This window comes from Triticum aestivum, chromosome 1D (genome assembly GCF_018294505.1).
Source record: "Triticum aestivum cultivar Chinese Spring chromosome 1D, IWGSC CS RefSeq v2.1, whole genome shotgun sequence".
NCBI lineage: Eukaryota > Viridiplantae > Streptophyta > Magnoliopsida > Poales > Poaceae > Triticum > Triticum aestivum.
The window spans coordinates 99,863,789-99,881,241 of NC_057796.1; the positions used below are offsets into that span (position 1 = coordinate 99,863,789).

Genomic DNA, 17,453 nt, shown 5'->3' on the forward strand with positions numbered 1-17,453 from the left:
GCCGATTAGGCTAGGAATGGCTCGAAGTATTATTAAACTCGTAAGCAACGAAAATTTACTTAGAGTCATTGAATCGGAGTGCGGGATCGATTCACTTATAATGTGATCAGTTGACAAACAACCCAGAACCCATGAAGTGACAATGACAAGGAAAGGTAGTGTTCATCAAAAGTTCATAAGATTTGGTGCAATGGCATGATATCCTTGAGATACCAGGGGTAATACTCGAAGGTAGGTCATAATAGAGGTTGGGCAGGCATATTGACCTGCAGAAGACAAGTGATTTAACTTGTCCAAGAAATGGGACCAAAGAAGAATGATCATGGTCGGAACCACGGTTGCAAAGGATCAATTCATAGATACAAGATGAGCTTGTACCAAAAAATATATTTTTACGAGCAGCTTCCATGATAAGTTCTACAACGAGTCCATGGGCATGATCACAAAGATTCAAGGTCGACTCCCACTTCTTCAATGCATAACCTTTCATTCACTCCTCGTTTTCGAAGAAATTGTAGCGCAGAAGATTTATCTGGCAAAGTACCAGAAGAGTAAGACTCGTGAGAACTCTCGGGTTCACACGGATTATGGAAGGCATAAGTTCAACCCATCAGGGCATTTTTACGAATCTATACAACCATCAACGAAGCAAAAGATACGAGTTCGAAAGCAGAGTATCAAAGTCAAAGCCGATGGTACAATTTACCAAAGGTATTATGTATCAGGGAAAAACTCACAAGGTGATTAAATATGAAGGACGATGTCGGATGCTAGTCCAACAAAGGATCTGATGACCCATAACGGAGCTGATGTGGGTATCGGTAATCAATCCGATGAAGAAGGGGATGCAAAGGCATCGGCTTATAGAAACATCTGAATAATTCGATGCTTGAGTACAAAGAAATTATGATTTCAAGATGAAGGATCAGAAGCAGAGGCTCTGATCAAAAGAAGAGTAAGTTGAATAGACTTAGAGGTGCACCCGATCAAATCTTGATTTGTCAAGAACGAGCTCATATCCAGAACAATGTCTGAGCCGGAAAGAAAATTTCCAAGGATTAATTGATGATTGTGTGCATTCACACACATGTTGATCCAGCATGATAAGAATGTCGATCACAAAGTATTTTAATGAATATTGCTAGACATATGGAAGTAACCATTATGCAAGCAGGTAAAGAAGATCAAGAGCAATAGGCTACTGAGGATTTAGGAAGATCGAATGGCATTTCGAAGAATTTTGCGAAACACCTGAATAACTAGGGATGAACGAATCCCCGGTAAGTGTGAGGAATTATTCATACATGTATTCATGAGGAAAAGAAGGTGCAAGGCAGCAGACCCAAAGGATTCTCGGAATATCCGAAGTATTTCAAGGTATCTTGTAATAACAAGAACAATTGGAAATGAAGTTATGGACGACAAGTGTATGTAGCTTTCCATAGGGATTTATCGGTGGCATGGATTTGCAACGGCGAAGGGCACCAGGGTCTCGGGGAAACATCGGAGAGTATCTTCAAAATTTTCTGGTGCAGCAGGCGGTCAACTGGACTGAAGGGGCTCTCCGGGAGAAGTTTTCTCGAGAACCTAAAGTTAGATTACCCGAATAGAAGAGAGATAAGAGTCCCAGAGTACAGACGAGGAATAAAAGATCCTAATACCACCCAATGGCGACGTGGGCCCGTAAGACACACAGCCATGTTAGTAAAAGTTCTGCAATGTCTAGACTCGACTTCGGCCAAGGAGTGTGGAAGGGGGATTCCTACAGGCAGTCGGCTCTGATACCAACTTGTGACGCCCCCGTATTGACCGTACACTAATCATACACGCAAACGTGTACGATCAAGATCAGGGACTCACGGGAAGATATCACAACACAACTCTAAAAATAAAAAAATAAGTCATACAAGCATCATAATACAAGCCAGGGGCCTCGAGGGCTCGAATACAAGTGCTCGATCATAGACGAGTCAGCGGAAGCAACAATATCTGAGTACAGACATAAGTTAAACAAGATTGCCTTAAGAAGGCTAGCACAAAAGTAGCAACGATCGAAAAGGCAAGGCCTCCTGCCTGGGACCTCCTAACTACTCCTCGAAGCCGAACTCCACGTAGAATCATCCTCGGGATCTCTAGCTCCTGGACTCCAGCATCTGGTTGTGACAACCAGGTATAGAAAGGGGAAAAGAGGGAGAAAAGCAACCGTGAGTACTCATCCAAAGTACTCGCGAGCAAGGAGCTACACTACATATGCATGGGTATATGTGTAAAGGGCCATATCGGTGGACTAAACTGCAGAATACCAGAATAAGAGGGGGATAGCTAATCCTGTCGAAGACTACGCTTCTGGCCACCTCCATCTTGCAGCATGTAGAAGAGAGTAGATGGTAAGTTCACCAAGTAGCATCGCATAGCATAATCCTACCCGGCGATCCCCTCCTCGTCGCCCTGTTAGAGAGCGATCACCGGGTTGTATCTGGCACTTGGAAGGGTGTGTTTTATTAAGTATCCGGTTCTAGTTGTCTAAGGTCAAGGTACAACTCCGGGTCGTCCTTTTACCGAGGGACACGACTATTCGAATAGATAAACTTCCCTGCAGGGGTGCACCACATAACCCAACACGCTTGATCCCATTTGGCCGGACACACTTTCCTGGGTCATGCCCGGCCTCGAAAGATCAACACGTCGCAGCCCCACCTAGGCACAACAGAGAGGTCAGCACGCCGGTCTAAATCCTATGGCGCAGGGGCCCGGGCCCATCGCCCATTGCACACCTGCACGTTGCGAGGGCGGCCGGAAGCTGACCTAGCCTAGCAGGCGTTCCAGTCCAATCCGGCGCGCGCCGCTCAGTCGCTGACGTCACGAAGGCTTCGGCTGATACCACGACGTCGAGTGCCCATAACTATTCCCGCGTAGTTGGTTAGTGCGTATAGACCAAATGGCCAGACTCAGATCAAATACCAAGATCTCGTTAAGCGTGTTAATTGATGTAATCGCGGACACCGACAGGGCCAGGCCCACCTCTCACCTAGGTAGTCTCAACCTGCCCTGTCGCTCCGCCACAAAGATCCACCCAGAGGGCCGTCGGGACAAAGGTCCTTTCAGCCCCCAATCCGTGAATCACTCGCGAGTACTCCTCGAGCCGACCCGACTTTAGTCACCACATGTATCATGTATAAAGTATATAAGTATATACCCGTGATCACCTCCCAAGTGATCACGGCCCGATAGTATAGCACAGTAGACGGACAAGAATGTAGGGCCACTGATGGAAAACTAGCATCCTATACTAAGCAGTAGGATAGCAGGTAAGGGTAACAACTGTAGCAACAATGACAGGCTATGCAATAGAATAGGATTAACCGAAATCAGTAACATGCTACACTACTCTAATGCAAGCAGTATAGAGAAGAATAGGCGATATCTGGTGATCAAGGGGGGGCTTGCCTGGAAGCTCTGCTGAAAAGGAAGAAGTGTCGTCGTCGACGTAGTCGATCACAGGGGCGGCATCGGTCTCGGGGTCTACCGGAGAGAAGAGGGGGAAGAAACAGTAAATACAAAGCAAACAAAGCATCACAAGGCATAACATGGCAATACGCAGCGCTAGGAGTGTACTAACGTAGGGCTACACGATATAGGTGAAGGGGGGAATCCAACTGGGAATGTTTTCCCGGTTCCGGACATGTGTCAGACAGATGACCGGAGAGGGAATGTTCCATGTTCAGATTGTTAGAGGCATCTGACAGGCAAATGGACCGCATATTCGGATTCGCCTCGTCGTGCTAAGCAACTTTCATGTAGAAAACATTTTCATTCGAGTTACAGTTTAATTACTATGATTTTTCAAAAAGCAAGCCATTTTCTGGATTTATTTAGATTAACAGAAATGTAAAAAGACGTCAGCATGACATCACAGCGATATCAGCAGTCAACTGTGACCATTGACTGGTCAAACCTGGCCTGTGGGTCCAGTGGGACCCACTGGTCAGTGACTGGACTAATTAAAAAGGGTATATTGGACTAATCTAATACTAATTATCAAGCAGGGCCCACTGTCAGTGTCTAATTGGTGAATAGATTAATTAATCAATTTAATTAACAGATTTTCTATTTATCTAACTCGTTTTATTGACTCGGCCCCACATGTCAGTGGGTTGACCCAGTCAACGAGTCAACTGGGCCCACCCGTCAGTGGCTCAGCAGGCCCCATACGTCAGCGCCAGGTCAGCCTCGCCGGCGCCGGCACCGGAATCACGCCGGTGACCAAACCTGCAGCGGCGTGGCCTCGGAACTCGTCGGAAAACGTGCTCCGGCCACCGTTTTGCGCGCGCGAGGTGGTGTTCGAAAGAGGGGAGCGAGGCGCGTCGCGTGGCGCTAACGGTTGGCCTCGGGAAGGCCTAAAACGATGACGGCACACGGCGAGGCGGACGCCGGAGTTCGGCCATCTCCGCCAACGGCGATAGAGGGCACGAGGAGGCGAGCTGGATGCTCGAGCGGCACCAGGGAGGCGCCCTTAGTACGTTGACGTGCTTGCCCGGCCTTGGCAACGACTACAACGACGGCGACTAGCTGCACGACGGAGCTCGGCGCGGCCATCCATGGCGATGGCAGTTACGGGTGCGGAAAAGAGCGTCAGAAGGAGGGAGGAGGAGTGGAGCTCACCGCCGCGGCGCAAGGAGGCCTTCGAGGGGCTTAGGAGCAGTAGTGGCCGGCCGGTGAGGGAGGAGGTCGCTGGCTGCCCGAGGTTGACGAAGGGTCGATCCGGCACGCATAGAGTTTCTGAACTCCAACCGCCGGTTGAGGAGGAAGGGGCAGAGGCCGGCTGGCCTTCCAGACTCGTCGGAGGAACCAAAGAGCGCGGGCGGCCGCGAGATCGACGGTGGTGCGACGTCGGCCGCGCCTGAACAGAGAGGGAAGAAGGGAGCGGGCGCGTGAGGGAGAGGGAGGAGAGGGGAAGTGGATCTGGGAGAGACGAGTGGGAGAGGAGGCGTCCCGAGGCACGTCGTGGCGGCCTTATCCTCCCGCGGCGCGCTGTAGCGACGGAGCCGGCGAGGTGGTCCGGCGGGAACGGGCGCCCGGCTCGGGTCAGGGGAACAGGGGGACGAGAGGGTTGACCGGGGGAAGTGGGCCACCAGGCCGGCTCGGGTGGGCCGAGGCCTAGAGGGCAGGAGGCTTTCTTTCCCCTGTTCTTTTTCTTTTAAAACTTTTCTGTTTTCATTTAACAGAAGCCTTTTGCATTTTCTTTTGCACTAATTATCTTTTGCAAAAATGTGCCACTGGTGAAAACAAATACTAGGGGCAGTGGTGCACTGCCACCATACGATTGGGAATTATTTGAATCCATTTGGAATTTTCATAATTGGAGTAGCATTTTAAAATGCTAGAATTGCACTGGATTAATTGCTACTGCTCATTTTAGCAACATAGTGATGTTCCTTTTCTTAACATCAAATTGTTTTGGAATATTTGCTAACTAATCAACATTTTTGCCGCAACTTTTTGCAACTTCAAATTTCACTTTTAATTTGAATAGAATTCAGAGAAGGGATTTGAGTTGAGATATTACCCCAACAAGATTAAGCTTTGTAAACCAAGATGACTTGGCACTGATCATAATGGATTACTGTAGTGTGATGCTGGGGATGTTACATCCGCTCGTCCTTGCCTCCTTAGCACCAACATAGAAACTGTCCTGGTTTGCGCCCGCTGGCGCCCTCCTGGTTTTGGTCGTCATGGCTCACGTCACCGCGAGCCTCGCGAGGAGGGGTGCCTGCATAGAGATGTCCGCTCCTCGGGAGGCAGCCTCAAGAGGCCGCTCGTTGGGAGGTCTTGATGTCATTCGCCTCGCGAGGGCTCGTGAAGCCTTGGAGTTGGGCCGTGCCGGGCCGTTGATGAAGTCACGCCCTGGGCCACAGGCAGGCGGGCTTGGGTATCCCCTTTCCCAGAATGCCGACAAAAAGCTTCTCTACGTTTTTTTTGTTTCTACATGTTTCTTGTATCTGTTTTCTCCAGGCTTTTTCATTTTTCTTTTTCTATCTTCTCCTTTTCCATTTTTTTCAAATACATCCTTACATTTTATACTACTAGTTGTTCATTTTGTATATACGCTCAATCATTTTTATACACGTTGAACATTTTACAAACACATGATGGGTAAGTTTTCAAATACATTTTCAAAGATTTTTTTATATTTTTCTTTCTTTCAAAATGTGTCAACTTTTTTTATTACACGTTGTACAATTTTGTATACACGTGAAACATTTTTTTGATACACATTGAACATTTTATCGAATAGATGTTTGAATATATTTTTTCGATACATGTTAAATAATTTTCAAATAAATATTGGATATTTCTTTTAAAAATATGAAAATATTTTTATGACATTTTATAATATTATTTGAAATGTCACAAACAATTATTTTTAATGGATGAAAATTTTCGTAAATGTAATGAACATTTATTTGAATAATACGTAATATATTTTTGAAAAATTGCGTGAATATATTCTTTTAAGTTGGGTAACTATTTTGAAATTGTATCAAATGTTTTTTTTGAAACTTGTGAACATTTGTTTTGAAACGTATGGACAATTTTAAAATATTGTGCAACCAACTTTTTATATTCATTAATATTTTTAAATGTGTGGCGAACGTTTTTTAAAAAAATTGATGAATTAAAATATTAAATATATGAATGTAGAATATCACAAAATGTAAACATGAGTTCAAAAAATGAAAATAAGTAAAAAAAAAGAACGAAGAAACAAAAGAAAACATACGAAGATTACGAAGAAACGAATGAAACAACGATGGATGGAATTTTTTTAGGGGTATAGCTAAACTTTATTGATCATAGTCCACATGAAGTGGTACAAAAAGGATCATATGGATGGATCAACCAAAGGTGTCGCCCCTGATCAGGAGTGTTTGAAAACTTAGCTAACCTATTTGCATCAGTGTTTGCTGCACGACTTTCAAAAGTAAACTTGCAATTAACTAAACTAGCTCGCTGCTTTATCTCGCTAATGATACAACCATAAGTACTATTAGTTCCTCATTCAATGTCGTTCACCACCTGCTTTGAGTCGGAGGCGATTATAATTTTGAATCATCAAGTGTTCTGCAAGAGCCAATGCTTCTCTACATGCCATCGCCTCGAGCGTAGCTACATCAATGATCCCCTGGACAACGTGAGAGGAGTTGCCCAAATGCTGTCAATGATCCACGAGGCCACATCTCTATCAGTACTGGAGGAACCAGCAGAACCATCGATCCAAGTTTCTGCCTGTACTTTGTAGGGATCATCATCTTGTACGCTGATCTCACCGTGTAGCAGCCACTTTTCTCTAAGTGCCACGTTCAACTATCTTCAACCTCACTTGTACAGATCGGGATATTAAGAATAGATGGAATATCAGTTGGTAAACACACCTCTAATAGTCGCTCCATGTCCCATCTTGGGGCTGTATGGTCAATAAGATCCATGACAAGCAAAGGTGGATTGGTTACCCAGCATCCATAGGGGCGCAACATGACATTCCTTGGAATCCAATTGTCTGACCAATATATGATTTGAAGCTTCATTGCCAATTCTATGTATCAATCCTTGCTTGAGTACATCAAGTCCTTCTACTACTGCTCTCCAAATCTGCCTTGGATGATTACCCAATTTTGCATTCAAAATCGAGCACGAAGGGAAACGTATTGCCTTTCAAATTTTTGCACTGGGTGATTCTGCAACAACGATGGATGGATGAACCAAAGAAATCGGCTACTGGGTCAATAGAAGCTCGCTCAAGCCATCCTTGTGTCTCGCTACGGGCAAGGTGTAGAATCCCCGAAAATTCTATTTGACGCTTCACGCACCATTTAGTTCGTTATCGATAGAACGCGCATAGGGGGAATCGGTGCATTTTTTAAGGGAACAGCCCATATAACTGGGGGAATTTGGTCCATTTTGAATTGGTTTTGAGAACATTCCAGAAGCTTCCTTCGCTCTTTTTTTTCCTTTTTTTCGGTTTTACTCAGTTTTCTTTTTTTTTTGATCTTTTTCTTCTTCTTCAAACCCGGGAACTTATTAAAATTCATGAACTTTATAAAATTCGCGAACTGTTTTTAAATTTATGAACTTTTTGAATGCACGAATATTTTTTAAATTCATGAATATTTTTTAAATTCGTGATTTTTTTTTCAAATCCATGAACCAGTTGTAGGCAGGCGCCGGACGGTAGCATAAACAGGGGCACATCTGCAGATCTGCTCCTTAGTTCAGTGTCCGGTCCATCTTTGCTGAGCTCAGAACTGAAAACAGATCCTCCCAATCTTCCACAACTTGTACTACACTAGAGGAAGCAAGCCTCTTGCATTAATTAGACTTGACTAATCGAAATTACATGCATGTGTGAAGTTTGATCAAATATGTGTCCCCTTCTCTAGTATAGTTGATAACATCAGACAAGTTCCTCTCCCCCTTGCGTGGCTTCATCTTCGTTGATCGACGACGAGTTCTTGAGAACCCATTCCACCATGGTGGAGACGCCGAATCCAGTCGCCGACCGGTTCTTGTGGCTCCACACCGGCCCAGCAACGTCGATGTGCATCCACTGAACTTTCTCATCGACAAACTACAACACGAGGAGCATTATTTTTTTTGTTTCATATAAATACATATTGTTTCTATATGGCCAAGCATACAGTATAACACAATGTTCAGGTTTCTTCCAAGAATCAGACCAGAAGTAAGAAACTGAACTGAGCATAACATCGACCCGATACTGTACATCATACTATACGCACCTGCTTCAGGAATAGCGCAGCGGTGATGACGCCGCCCTGTGGAATAGCGCCGGTGTTGAGCATATCAGCAACACCAGACTTCATCGTCTCCCAGTAGCTTTCTTCTAGTGGCAGCCTCCAGAACTTCTCTCCGGACACCTCGGATGCAGCGGCCACTTCCTCGTGGAGTTCATCGCTCGGTGTCAGAATCCCTGTAGAGATGCTTCTTTGAACATGCCAGAAAAGGGCAAGAACAGGGCAAGAACTAAATATAACTGGGAGAAGTAAAAAATTGCAGTTGGCAGAGAAGAGTGAAGATGGGTTAGCATTTAGTTAGAATTACCGGCAATGCTTGGGCCAAGTGCAACACGGCAGAAACCAGTTAGCGTTGCCAGATCTATAATCTGCATGCATTAATTATTGAAAATTCAGTAACTCAAGCAAGCTAGTTGCAGAAAATTCAGTCCATGCAGCCCTCCAGAGGCCCATAAGAGTACAGATTACCCTAGCAAATAAATTAGAAATCCCATGATGCTAGAGCAAGTAACCCGAGTACTATCAGGATTGCAACTACAGCAGAAATATGAAGTAGAGATTCTTGCAATAGTTCTACACAGCAATCATCAAACCATACAAATACAGCAGCTCTGTGACGAACAGAACATTTCATCAGAGGAAACAACCCACTATATACCTTGTCAACACCTTGTTTACAAGCATAGACCAAAGCATCAGCAAGTGTGAGCCTCCCCTCTGCATCAGTGTTATCTACCTGAAAAGATATTTACAAAATAAGCGCAAATTGGACCATTCGAACGTAGTAACATCTAGCACCTGCTTAGACTACATCACCAAAACGCCACAATCATACTATCACAAGAAACATGCCTCGATCGTCTTGCCGTTAGAAGCAGTCACAATGTCGCCAGGCCTCATGCCTGTCCCACTAATCATGTTTTCACAGGCAGCAACAATGAAATGGACCTGTGAAATGGGGAATCATTAGCAAATACTACACACTAGCATAAAGGTTACTCATAGATAGTAAGTACCTCTACTCCAGGAGGCTTGATTTCGCCCAGGGCTTTTGCTGCACCAAGTACTGCTGCAGAGCCTCCCATGTCCCACTTCATCAGTTCAATATTGCAAACTGCTCCAATCTTAATGTTGTATCCACCACTGCAACAAATGGGTAAATTCAAGGGTTAGAACTAAGAGCTAGTACTAAGCTCTGCACGAAATAAACTACCATTTGTGACAAAGCATACTGAAGATGACATATGAGCCTTCGAACAAGTATCATCCGTCACTGTAACAATTCACAATATATTTGCACAAACCTGTCAAAAGTTAGACCCTTCCCCACAATAGCTAGCTTTCTCTTGACATTTCCACCAGGAGGTTTATAGCACAAGTGGATAAAGCGAGGAGGGTTTGCAGAAGCCGCCGCGACAGCCAAGTAGGAGCCCATCTTCAGCTCTCTGCATCTCTCCTCGTCTAATATCGTGGCAGTGAATACATCACTGTACGTCGAAGCAATCTTCGACGCCTCCTCCGCAAGCACAACTGAAAATTTTGGATGCAGAGAAACAACAAGATTTTCCAAGCTCAGGCACATTCAACCAACTCATGGAAAAGAATTTCCTCAAGACAGATCTGCTACTCATCAAGCACAGAGTTAAAAGTAAATATTCAGACTTGTCGACAAGCTGGATTAAACTGTTGTATTATACTTGAACCTTTTGTATTTTGTTTTAATCTACGGTTTCGGTTAAAAAAAAGAATCAATGTTGTTACGACAACAACTAGAGTAGTATATATGAACAAGCTTGTAAATGACCGACTAAATTAAATGACCTACTGACCGGGGGTAAGCACATTGGCAGGTGAGTTCACAAGATCTTTTCCAAAAATCACCCCTGAGGAAACATAATTGGCTAGTTCAAGTCTACGGTCCACCTCCGGACCATATCCAAATCCAATGAGATGTACATGTTTGAGATGCACCTTGTTGGATTCAGATCTGTATCGGTTGTCCTCGTACAATCCGAGCACAGTTCCTGCAGTCGAAATGGATCGACAGAGACCATCCAGCATCAAGTCATTGTAGTGCAAAATTCAGCCATAGGACCATGCTACCAAATACGTACTACAAAGATCGATTGCGGTACCGGAAGCGATTGCTGCGGCTGCATTAGGCTTGAACTCCCCGTGGATCCCGCCGGGGGAGGCGAGAGCAAGAGCTGCGCTGCCGGCTCGAGCGGACTTGGCGACCGACGCGAAGGATTCACCGAGGCCCCGGCAAGCCGCGGCGGTGAACGGGGCGCTCCGACCAAGGCCGATCAGGCCCAGCCGCTTGAAGCCCTGCCCCTGGAGGCGGAGGACCACCAGCTGACCGGCTTTCCCGGCGAAGTCCTCCTCCGCCGAGGCCTCCGACAGTAGGCCGCCGAGCTGGCTGTCCAGCCGCTTCAGGACGGCGTTCTCGAAGCTGGAGCATGGGCTTCTGCACAGGTCCTTCTCCGTGACCGCGACGGCGAGCACATCTCCCTCCCAATCGGATGGTTCGATGCCTATGGCGGCGAAAGAGACCTACACGAAGAGAGGCTGGCATCATGCTTGCCTAGTTCGTCAAGTAATTTCAGTTCAGAGCGCTGCGCAAGGAGCTCGCAAGCATACCTGGAGCGGCTCGACGACGTTGGGCTTAGTGAGGCCTAGCGCGGCTGCGGTGTGCGCCATTAGAGCGCGCTGCCTGAGCACCTGGCTGACGGTGCCGAACGACGACGACGGGCGGGGGCGGCGGACGCCATAGGGTGAAGCGGAGGCGACTTATATGTATGATGCGTCGTTCACAACAAAAAAATGTATGATGCGTCGGCCGCGGTTGCGTTCGCCGCCGTCCGACTGGGACGTGCCGTTGCATGCGTCAGCCGTGCCGGATTAGTCTTCGGGAGACGAGACGCCCGAGGCTCACCGGAGTTGTCCTTTCAACGCCGATGATTGCATTGCAGGAAATTTGTATAAAATTGGGAAAACTCTTTACATTGCCCGATTGATTTAGCGTTTTCATAAGCCGTCTCGAGCGATTGACACGCGTCTCGTGGGGGACCTACCCACCGCCCACCCCACAGTCCTTATCCTCTTCTCTGGACCCAGTCATCGCCTCCCTCTGGATCCACCTACTGTCCTCTTTCCTCTTCCCTCTGCAGTTTTCCTCTCTTCTCTTTCCCAAAGGCTCCCCTCATGGCCTCATCCATGCCCCACCACCCCTGGCCGGCGGGAGCTGCTGCTCATGGTGTGGGCGGCGACGCTGGTCCTGCCGGTGTTGCAAGAGCCGGTGGTTCTCCAACCCACCTCGCCGCTGCAGTCGTCGTTACTGTAGGCGAGGGGCGAGCTGCGTGCTCACCAGTGCTTCAATAGAGACGCCGGGCGCGCTCGCCGGCGACGCTTGCTACAGAGCAACGCGGGGAAGGTGCGGTGCTGCAGTCGGCTGACATAAGGCGGCGACGAGATTTCGGCGATGACGTCACTGCTGCATCCCATGCTTCGTCTCGACGCCGGTGTTACAACGAGCTTCGCCGGAGCAGTTGGTGCTGCATTGGAGCTCGGACGGGGTTGCAACGGAGATTCGCCAGAGCGGTTGGTGTTGCATTGGAGCTCCGACGGGGCTGCAATGGACTTCGCCGAAGACGTCGGTGCTGCGTTGGAGCTCGCCGGAGTTGCAATGGAGCTTTGCCGGAGTCGTCGGTGCTGCGTTTGAACTCCGCAGGGCTGCAATGGAGCTTGGCCGGACGCCGTCGGTGCTACCATGCGAGCTACAATGAAGCTTTGCTCTCTTTTTTTTTGAAAAAAATACAATGAAGCTTTGCTGAATGCGATCAGTGCTGCGTTGAAGCTGTCGTAGGCTCGGTGCTGCCCTGGGGTCGGTGCAATCAGACGTCTAGAATAAGTCCAAGGCATACCCTCAATCGTCCAAGGACCAAGCAATCACACGAGGCACGACACCGAGATTTGTTAACGAGGTTCATCGATATGGCTATATCCCCGGGGCCTGATTATGGGCACTCCTCCCCATGATACCGCTACAATACTGCACCCAGTCGCTCTGGACGCCGGCACATGCCGTCGGTTTCCCCTGCGTTCCTGTGCTGTTATGTTGTCATAGGTTATATCGTGTGTCTACCCCCACTATTTATGAGAGGCTTAGAATACAAATATCCTACTAGGACACGACTCCATATCCTATCTAAACACCAATACTACTCGGAGTCCAACTGTAACCTACCTCGTACACTATATTCGACACAACTCCAACAAACTCCACCTTGGCGAATATTCTCCACCACCTTGAATTCATCAATGCGTCAAACTTCCACGTACATTGGACTTGAATTTATCCCATGAGTACCGCTGCTACTCCAAAGACTCCATATGACTCCACCTGCAACTTGCAGTCCCTTCTTTTCTTGACCACAGTCAACACTTGAGCAAAATTAAGTTCCTTGTTACTCTAGTTTGTGCTCCCAACTTTCAGAGTATCCGTCAACGCCATCACACATCGATCACTGACCTGCGTGAAAGTGAACAACTCACATATTGGGTGTCACACATAAGAGTTACCTGAACTCAACATCACCGCTCCTTTCTTGACCGCCTGTCTGAAACTTGAAGGAATTTTACCATTGCTTGTAGTCATCCCGAGTCAAATTCGCAGTTGTCTCACCACATGTATGACCACCAGAGCCTTGGCCTGTCTCCATGTCCCGTGCATACCGCACGCTTCACTGCTGTTATCGCGTCGAGCCTCTGCTGTCCCGGTCGAGTCTCAAGGGTTGCGAACCACACCACTCAACCCCACTGCAAAGTACCATCGATCATCACCGACCGATGACGAGTTTCACGCTTCCTTCAGACCACTGGGCTCCAGTCCGAACTATGTGTCACTCGCTTTTTCCCCACCGCTGAATAGGCTTCGACTCTCTGTGCACTTACGTCGTAGCCCCTCAATCAGCACCGAGTGAAGTCTTCTGTCAGACCTTAGTTCCACCTTCAACATGACTCCATGGTAGATAATCAATCCACCCTTGCGCCCCGTCGACTTCAAGCTCCGTGTGTACACCACCTTGAATCAACCCCGCGCCATAGTCTTGTCGAAGCCACACAAGCCCTCGGAGCCTGCGCCACATGTTTCCATGCCCAGAAGTCGGTCACCATCAGCATCACGCTCCTATGTCGTTATCGTCGATCCCACCACCGTCTTCTGTACCAACCAACTTGCGTCGATCCATCAAACCGACAAGTCTGACCCAGCCGAACATCTCCGACTGCAACCATGCTCCACCCTGCATCATGACCGCTCGCACATTTGTGCATGTCTTGGATGCCATGTGTATGCATGATCTTGCTCAGCACGCTCCAGACTCCTCGAATCCTCAAGTGCGACTGCCATCCATACACAAACTGTGTACCAAACAAAAAAGAGACCAGAAGATAAAGTCCCATGTAGCCTTCATGTGTGCACGTACCAGAGGAGATCAATGACACTAGTCAAACGCAATCCATCACACATTCACACGTAGCTTCTGGGCATATATTTCTTTCCTTTCTAGTAGCAATCACGGTCTGATTCTTGGTCCTTGTGCCAACTCTTTTGTCAAAACAAATCTCACATATTACGCAGCCTCACGTCCAGCCAAGCATCACGCTAGCTGCCGCCACTTCCTTTCGCACGCCTGGGCCTTGGGTCTCGTGACACGCGCCGCTGCCACTGAGAGTCTTATTGTTACCCGTTGTGTTGCGTCGTCGCTATGATCAGACCTGGAGCACAGCAGACAGCCTATACGCTTGCCCGACCGGTCCACCAACCGACCGCCGCACGTCTAGCTCCTGCTTCTTTTGATCCAATCTTGTCGACTCCCACTTCCCAATTGCCTTTTCCAATCTCGTCGAGAACCACATCAAAACTGACTGCATCTCGAACTCGATACTTCCTCTAGATAACAATCCGCAGCCTTCGAACAACCTAGCTCTGATACCACTTGTTGGAACAAGTCCAAGGCATACCGTCAATCATCCGAGGACCAAGCAATCACACGAGGCACGACACCGAGATTTGTTAACGAGGTTCACCGATATGGCTACATCCCCGGGGCCTGACTATGGGCGCTCCTCCCCATGATACCGCTACAATACCGCATCCGGTCGCCCTGGACGCCAGCACATGCCGCCGGCTTCCCCTGCGTTCCTGTATTGTTATGTTGGCATATGTTACATCGTGTGTATACCCCCATTATTTATGAGAGGCCTAGGATACAAGTGTCCTACTAGGACACTGATACGTCTCCAACGTATCTACTTTTCCTAACGCTTTTCCTCTTGTTTTGGACTCTAATTTGCATGATTTGAATGAAACTAACCCCGGTCTGATGCTGTTTTCAGCAGAACTACCAAGGTGTTGTTTTTGTGCAGAAATAAAAGTTCTCGAAATGGAATGAAACTTTGCGAGGATTTTTATACAATAAATAAGAATTTCTAGAGCCAAGATCCACCGGAGGGGGGCACCTGGGTGGGCACAACTGAAGGAAATATGCCCTAGAGGCAATAATAAAGTTATTATTTATTTCCTTAAATCATGATAAATGTTTATTATTCATGCTAGAATTGTATTAACCGGAAACATAATACATGTGTGAATACATAGACAAACAGAGTGTCACTAGTATGCCTCTACTTGACTAGCTCGTTAATCAAAGATTGTTATGTTTCCTAAACATAGACATGAGTTGTCATTTGATTAACGGGATCACATCATTAGGAGAATGATGTGATTGACTTGACCCATTCCGTTAGCTTAGCACTCGATCGTTTAGTATGTTGCTATTGCTTTCTTCATGACTTATACATGTTCCTATGACTATGAGATTATGCAACTCCCGTTTATCGGAGGAACACTTTGTGTGCTACCAAACGTCACAACGTAACTGGGTGATTATAAAGGTGCTCTACAGGTGTCTCCGAAGGTACTTGTTGGGTTGGCGTATTTCGAGATTAGGATTTGTCACTCCGATTGTCGGAGAGGTATCTCTGGGCCCACTCAGTAATGCACATCACTATAAGCCTTGCAAGCATTGTAACTAATGAGTTAGTTGCGGGATGATGTATTACGGAACGAGTAAAGAGACTTGCCGGTAATTAGATTGAACTAGGTATTGAGATACCAACGATCGAATCTCGGGCAAGTAACATACCGATGACAAAGGGAACAACGTATGTTGTTATGCGGTTTGACCGATAAAGATCTCGTAGAATATGTGGGAGCCAATATGAGCATCCAGGTTCCGCTATTGGTTATTGACCGGAGACGTGTCTCGGTCATGTATACATTGTTCTCGAACCCGTAGGGTCCGCACGCTTAAAGTTCGATGACGGTTATATTATGAGTTTATGTGTTTTGATGTACCGAAGGTAGTTAGGAATCCCGGATGAGATCGGGGACATGACGAGGAGTCTCGAAATGGTCGAGACGTAAAGATCGATATATTGGACGACTATATTCGGACGTCGGAAAGGTTCCGAGTGATTCGGGTATTTTTCGGAGTACCGGAGAGTTACGGGAATTCGCGGGAGTATATGGGCCTTATTGGGCTTTAGGGGAAAGAGAGAGGAGAGGCTGGGCGCCCCCCAAGGCCTAGTCCGAATTGGACTAGGGGGAGGGGCTGCGCCCCCTCCTTCCTTCTCTTCTCTCTCCCCTTTCCTTGACTCCTACTCCTACTACTTGGAAGGGGGGGAATCCTACTCCCGGTGGGAGTAGGACTCCTCCTAGGGCGCGCCATAGAGAGGGTCGGCCCTCCCCTCCTCCACTCCTTTATATACGGGGAGGGGGGCACCCCTTGGAGACACAACAATTGATCTCTTGATCTCTTAGCCGTGTGCGGTGCCCCCCTCCACCATAATCCACCTCAATTATATCGTAGCGGTGCTTAGGCGAAGCCCTGCGTCGGTAGAACATCATCATCGTCACCACGCCGTCGTGCTGACGGAACTCTCCCTCAAAGCTCGGCTGGATCGGAGTTCGAGGGACGTCATCGAGCTGAACGTGTGCTGAACTCGGAGGTGCCGTGCGTTCGGTACTTGATCGGTCGGATCGTGAAGACGTACGACTACATCAACCGCGTTGTGCTAACGCTTCCGCTTTCGGTCTACGAGGGTACATGGACAACACTTTCTCCTCTCGTTGCTATGCATCACCATGATCCTGTGTGTGCGTAGGAATTTTTTTGAAATTACTATGTTCCCCAACAGTGGCATCAGAGCCTGGTTTTATGCGTAGATGTTATATGCACGAGTAGAACACAAGTGAGTTATGGGCGATACAAGTCATACTGCTTACCAGCATGTCATACTTTGGTTCGGCGGTATTGTTGGATGAAGCGGCCTGGACCGACATTACGCGTACGCTTACGCGAGACTGGTTTTACCGCCGTGCTTTGCACACAGGTGACTAGCGGGTGTCAGTTTCTCCAACTTTAGTTGAATCGAGTGTGGCTACGCCCGGTCCTTGAGAAGATTAAAACAACACTAACTTGACAAACTATCGTTGTGGTTTTTGATGCGTAGGTAAGAACGGTTCTTGCTCAGCCCGTAGCAGCCACGTAAAACTTGCAACAACAAAGTAGAGGA

General features: G+C 47.5%; 1 protein-coding gene across 3 annotated transcripts; it reads right to left on the minus strand.

Moving 5' to 3' along the window:
- Positions 1-8,259: 8,259 nt before the first annotated feature.
- Positions 8,260-11,777, minus strand: LOC123180561 (leucine aminopeptidase 2, chloroplastic). Of its 3 annotated transcripts, none has more exons than XM_044592627.1 (10): positions 11,454-11,771; positions 10,928-11,366; positions 10,643-10,837; positions 10,118-10,343; positions 9,830-9,956; positions 9,666-9,761; positions 9,472-9,549; positions 9,121-9,181; positions 8,799-8,989; positions 8,260-8,626 (listed from the first exon to the last, which is right to left on the minus strand). In XM_044592627.1, exons 1-10 carry the CDS (start codon positions 11,511-11,513, stop codon positions 8,453-8,455), a joined length of 1,647 nt encoding a protein of 548 aa, XP_044448562.1. In that variant the 5' UTR covers positions 11,514-11,771; the 3' UTR covers positions 8,260-8,452. The 3 variants fall into 3 exon arrangements, 2 of the variants coding, with proteins under 2 accessions (XP_044448562.1, XP_044448563.1); XM_044592628.1 differs by having other exon boundaries at positions 10,949-11,366; positions 11,454-11,770; XR_006491117.1 differs by having other exon boundaries at positions 8,516-8,626; positions 8,799-9,000; positions 11,454-11,777.
- Positions 11,778-17,453: the final 5,676 nt, after the last annotated feature.

Excerpts from the sequence above, each read along its gene's own strand:
- LOC123180561 (XM_044592627.1), bottom strand. The coding sequence starts at position 11,513 with ATGGCGCACACCGCAGCCGCGCTAGGCCTCACTAAGCCCAACGTCGTC. Across the intron at positions 9,762-9,829 it reads TCAAGCCTCCTGGAGTAGAG|GTCCATTTCATTGTTGCTGC; the intron begins GTACTTACTATC and ends CCCATTTCACAG. Across the intron at positions 8,627-8,798 it reads CTGCGCTATTCCTGAAGCAG|TTTGTCGATGAGAAAGTTCA; the intron begins GTGCGTATAGTA and ends CTCGTGTTGTAG.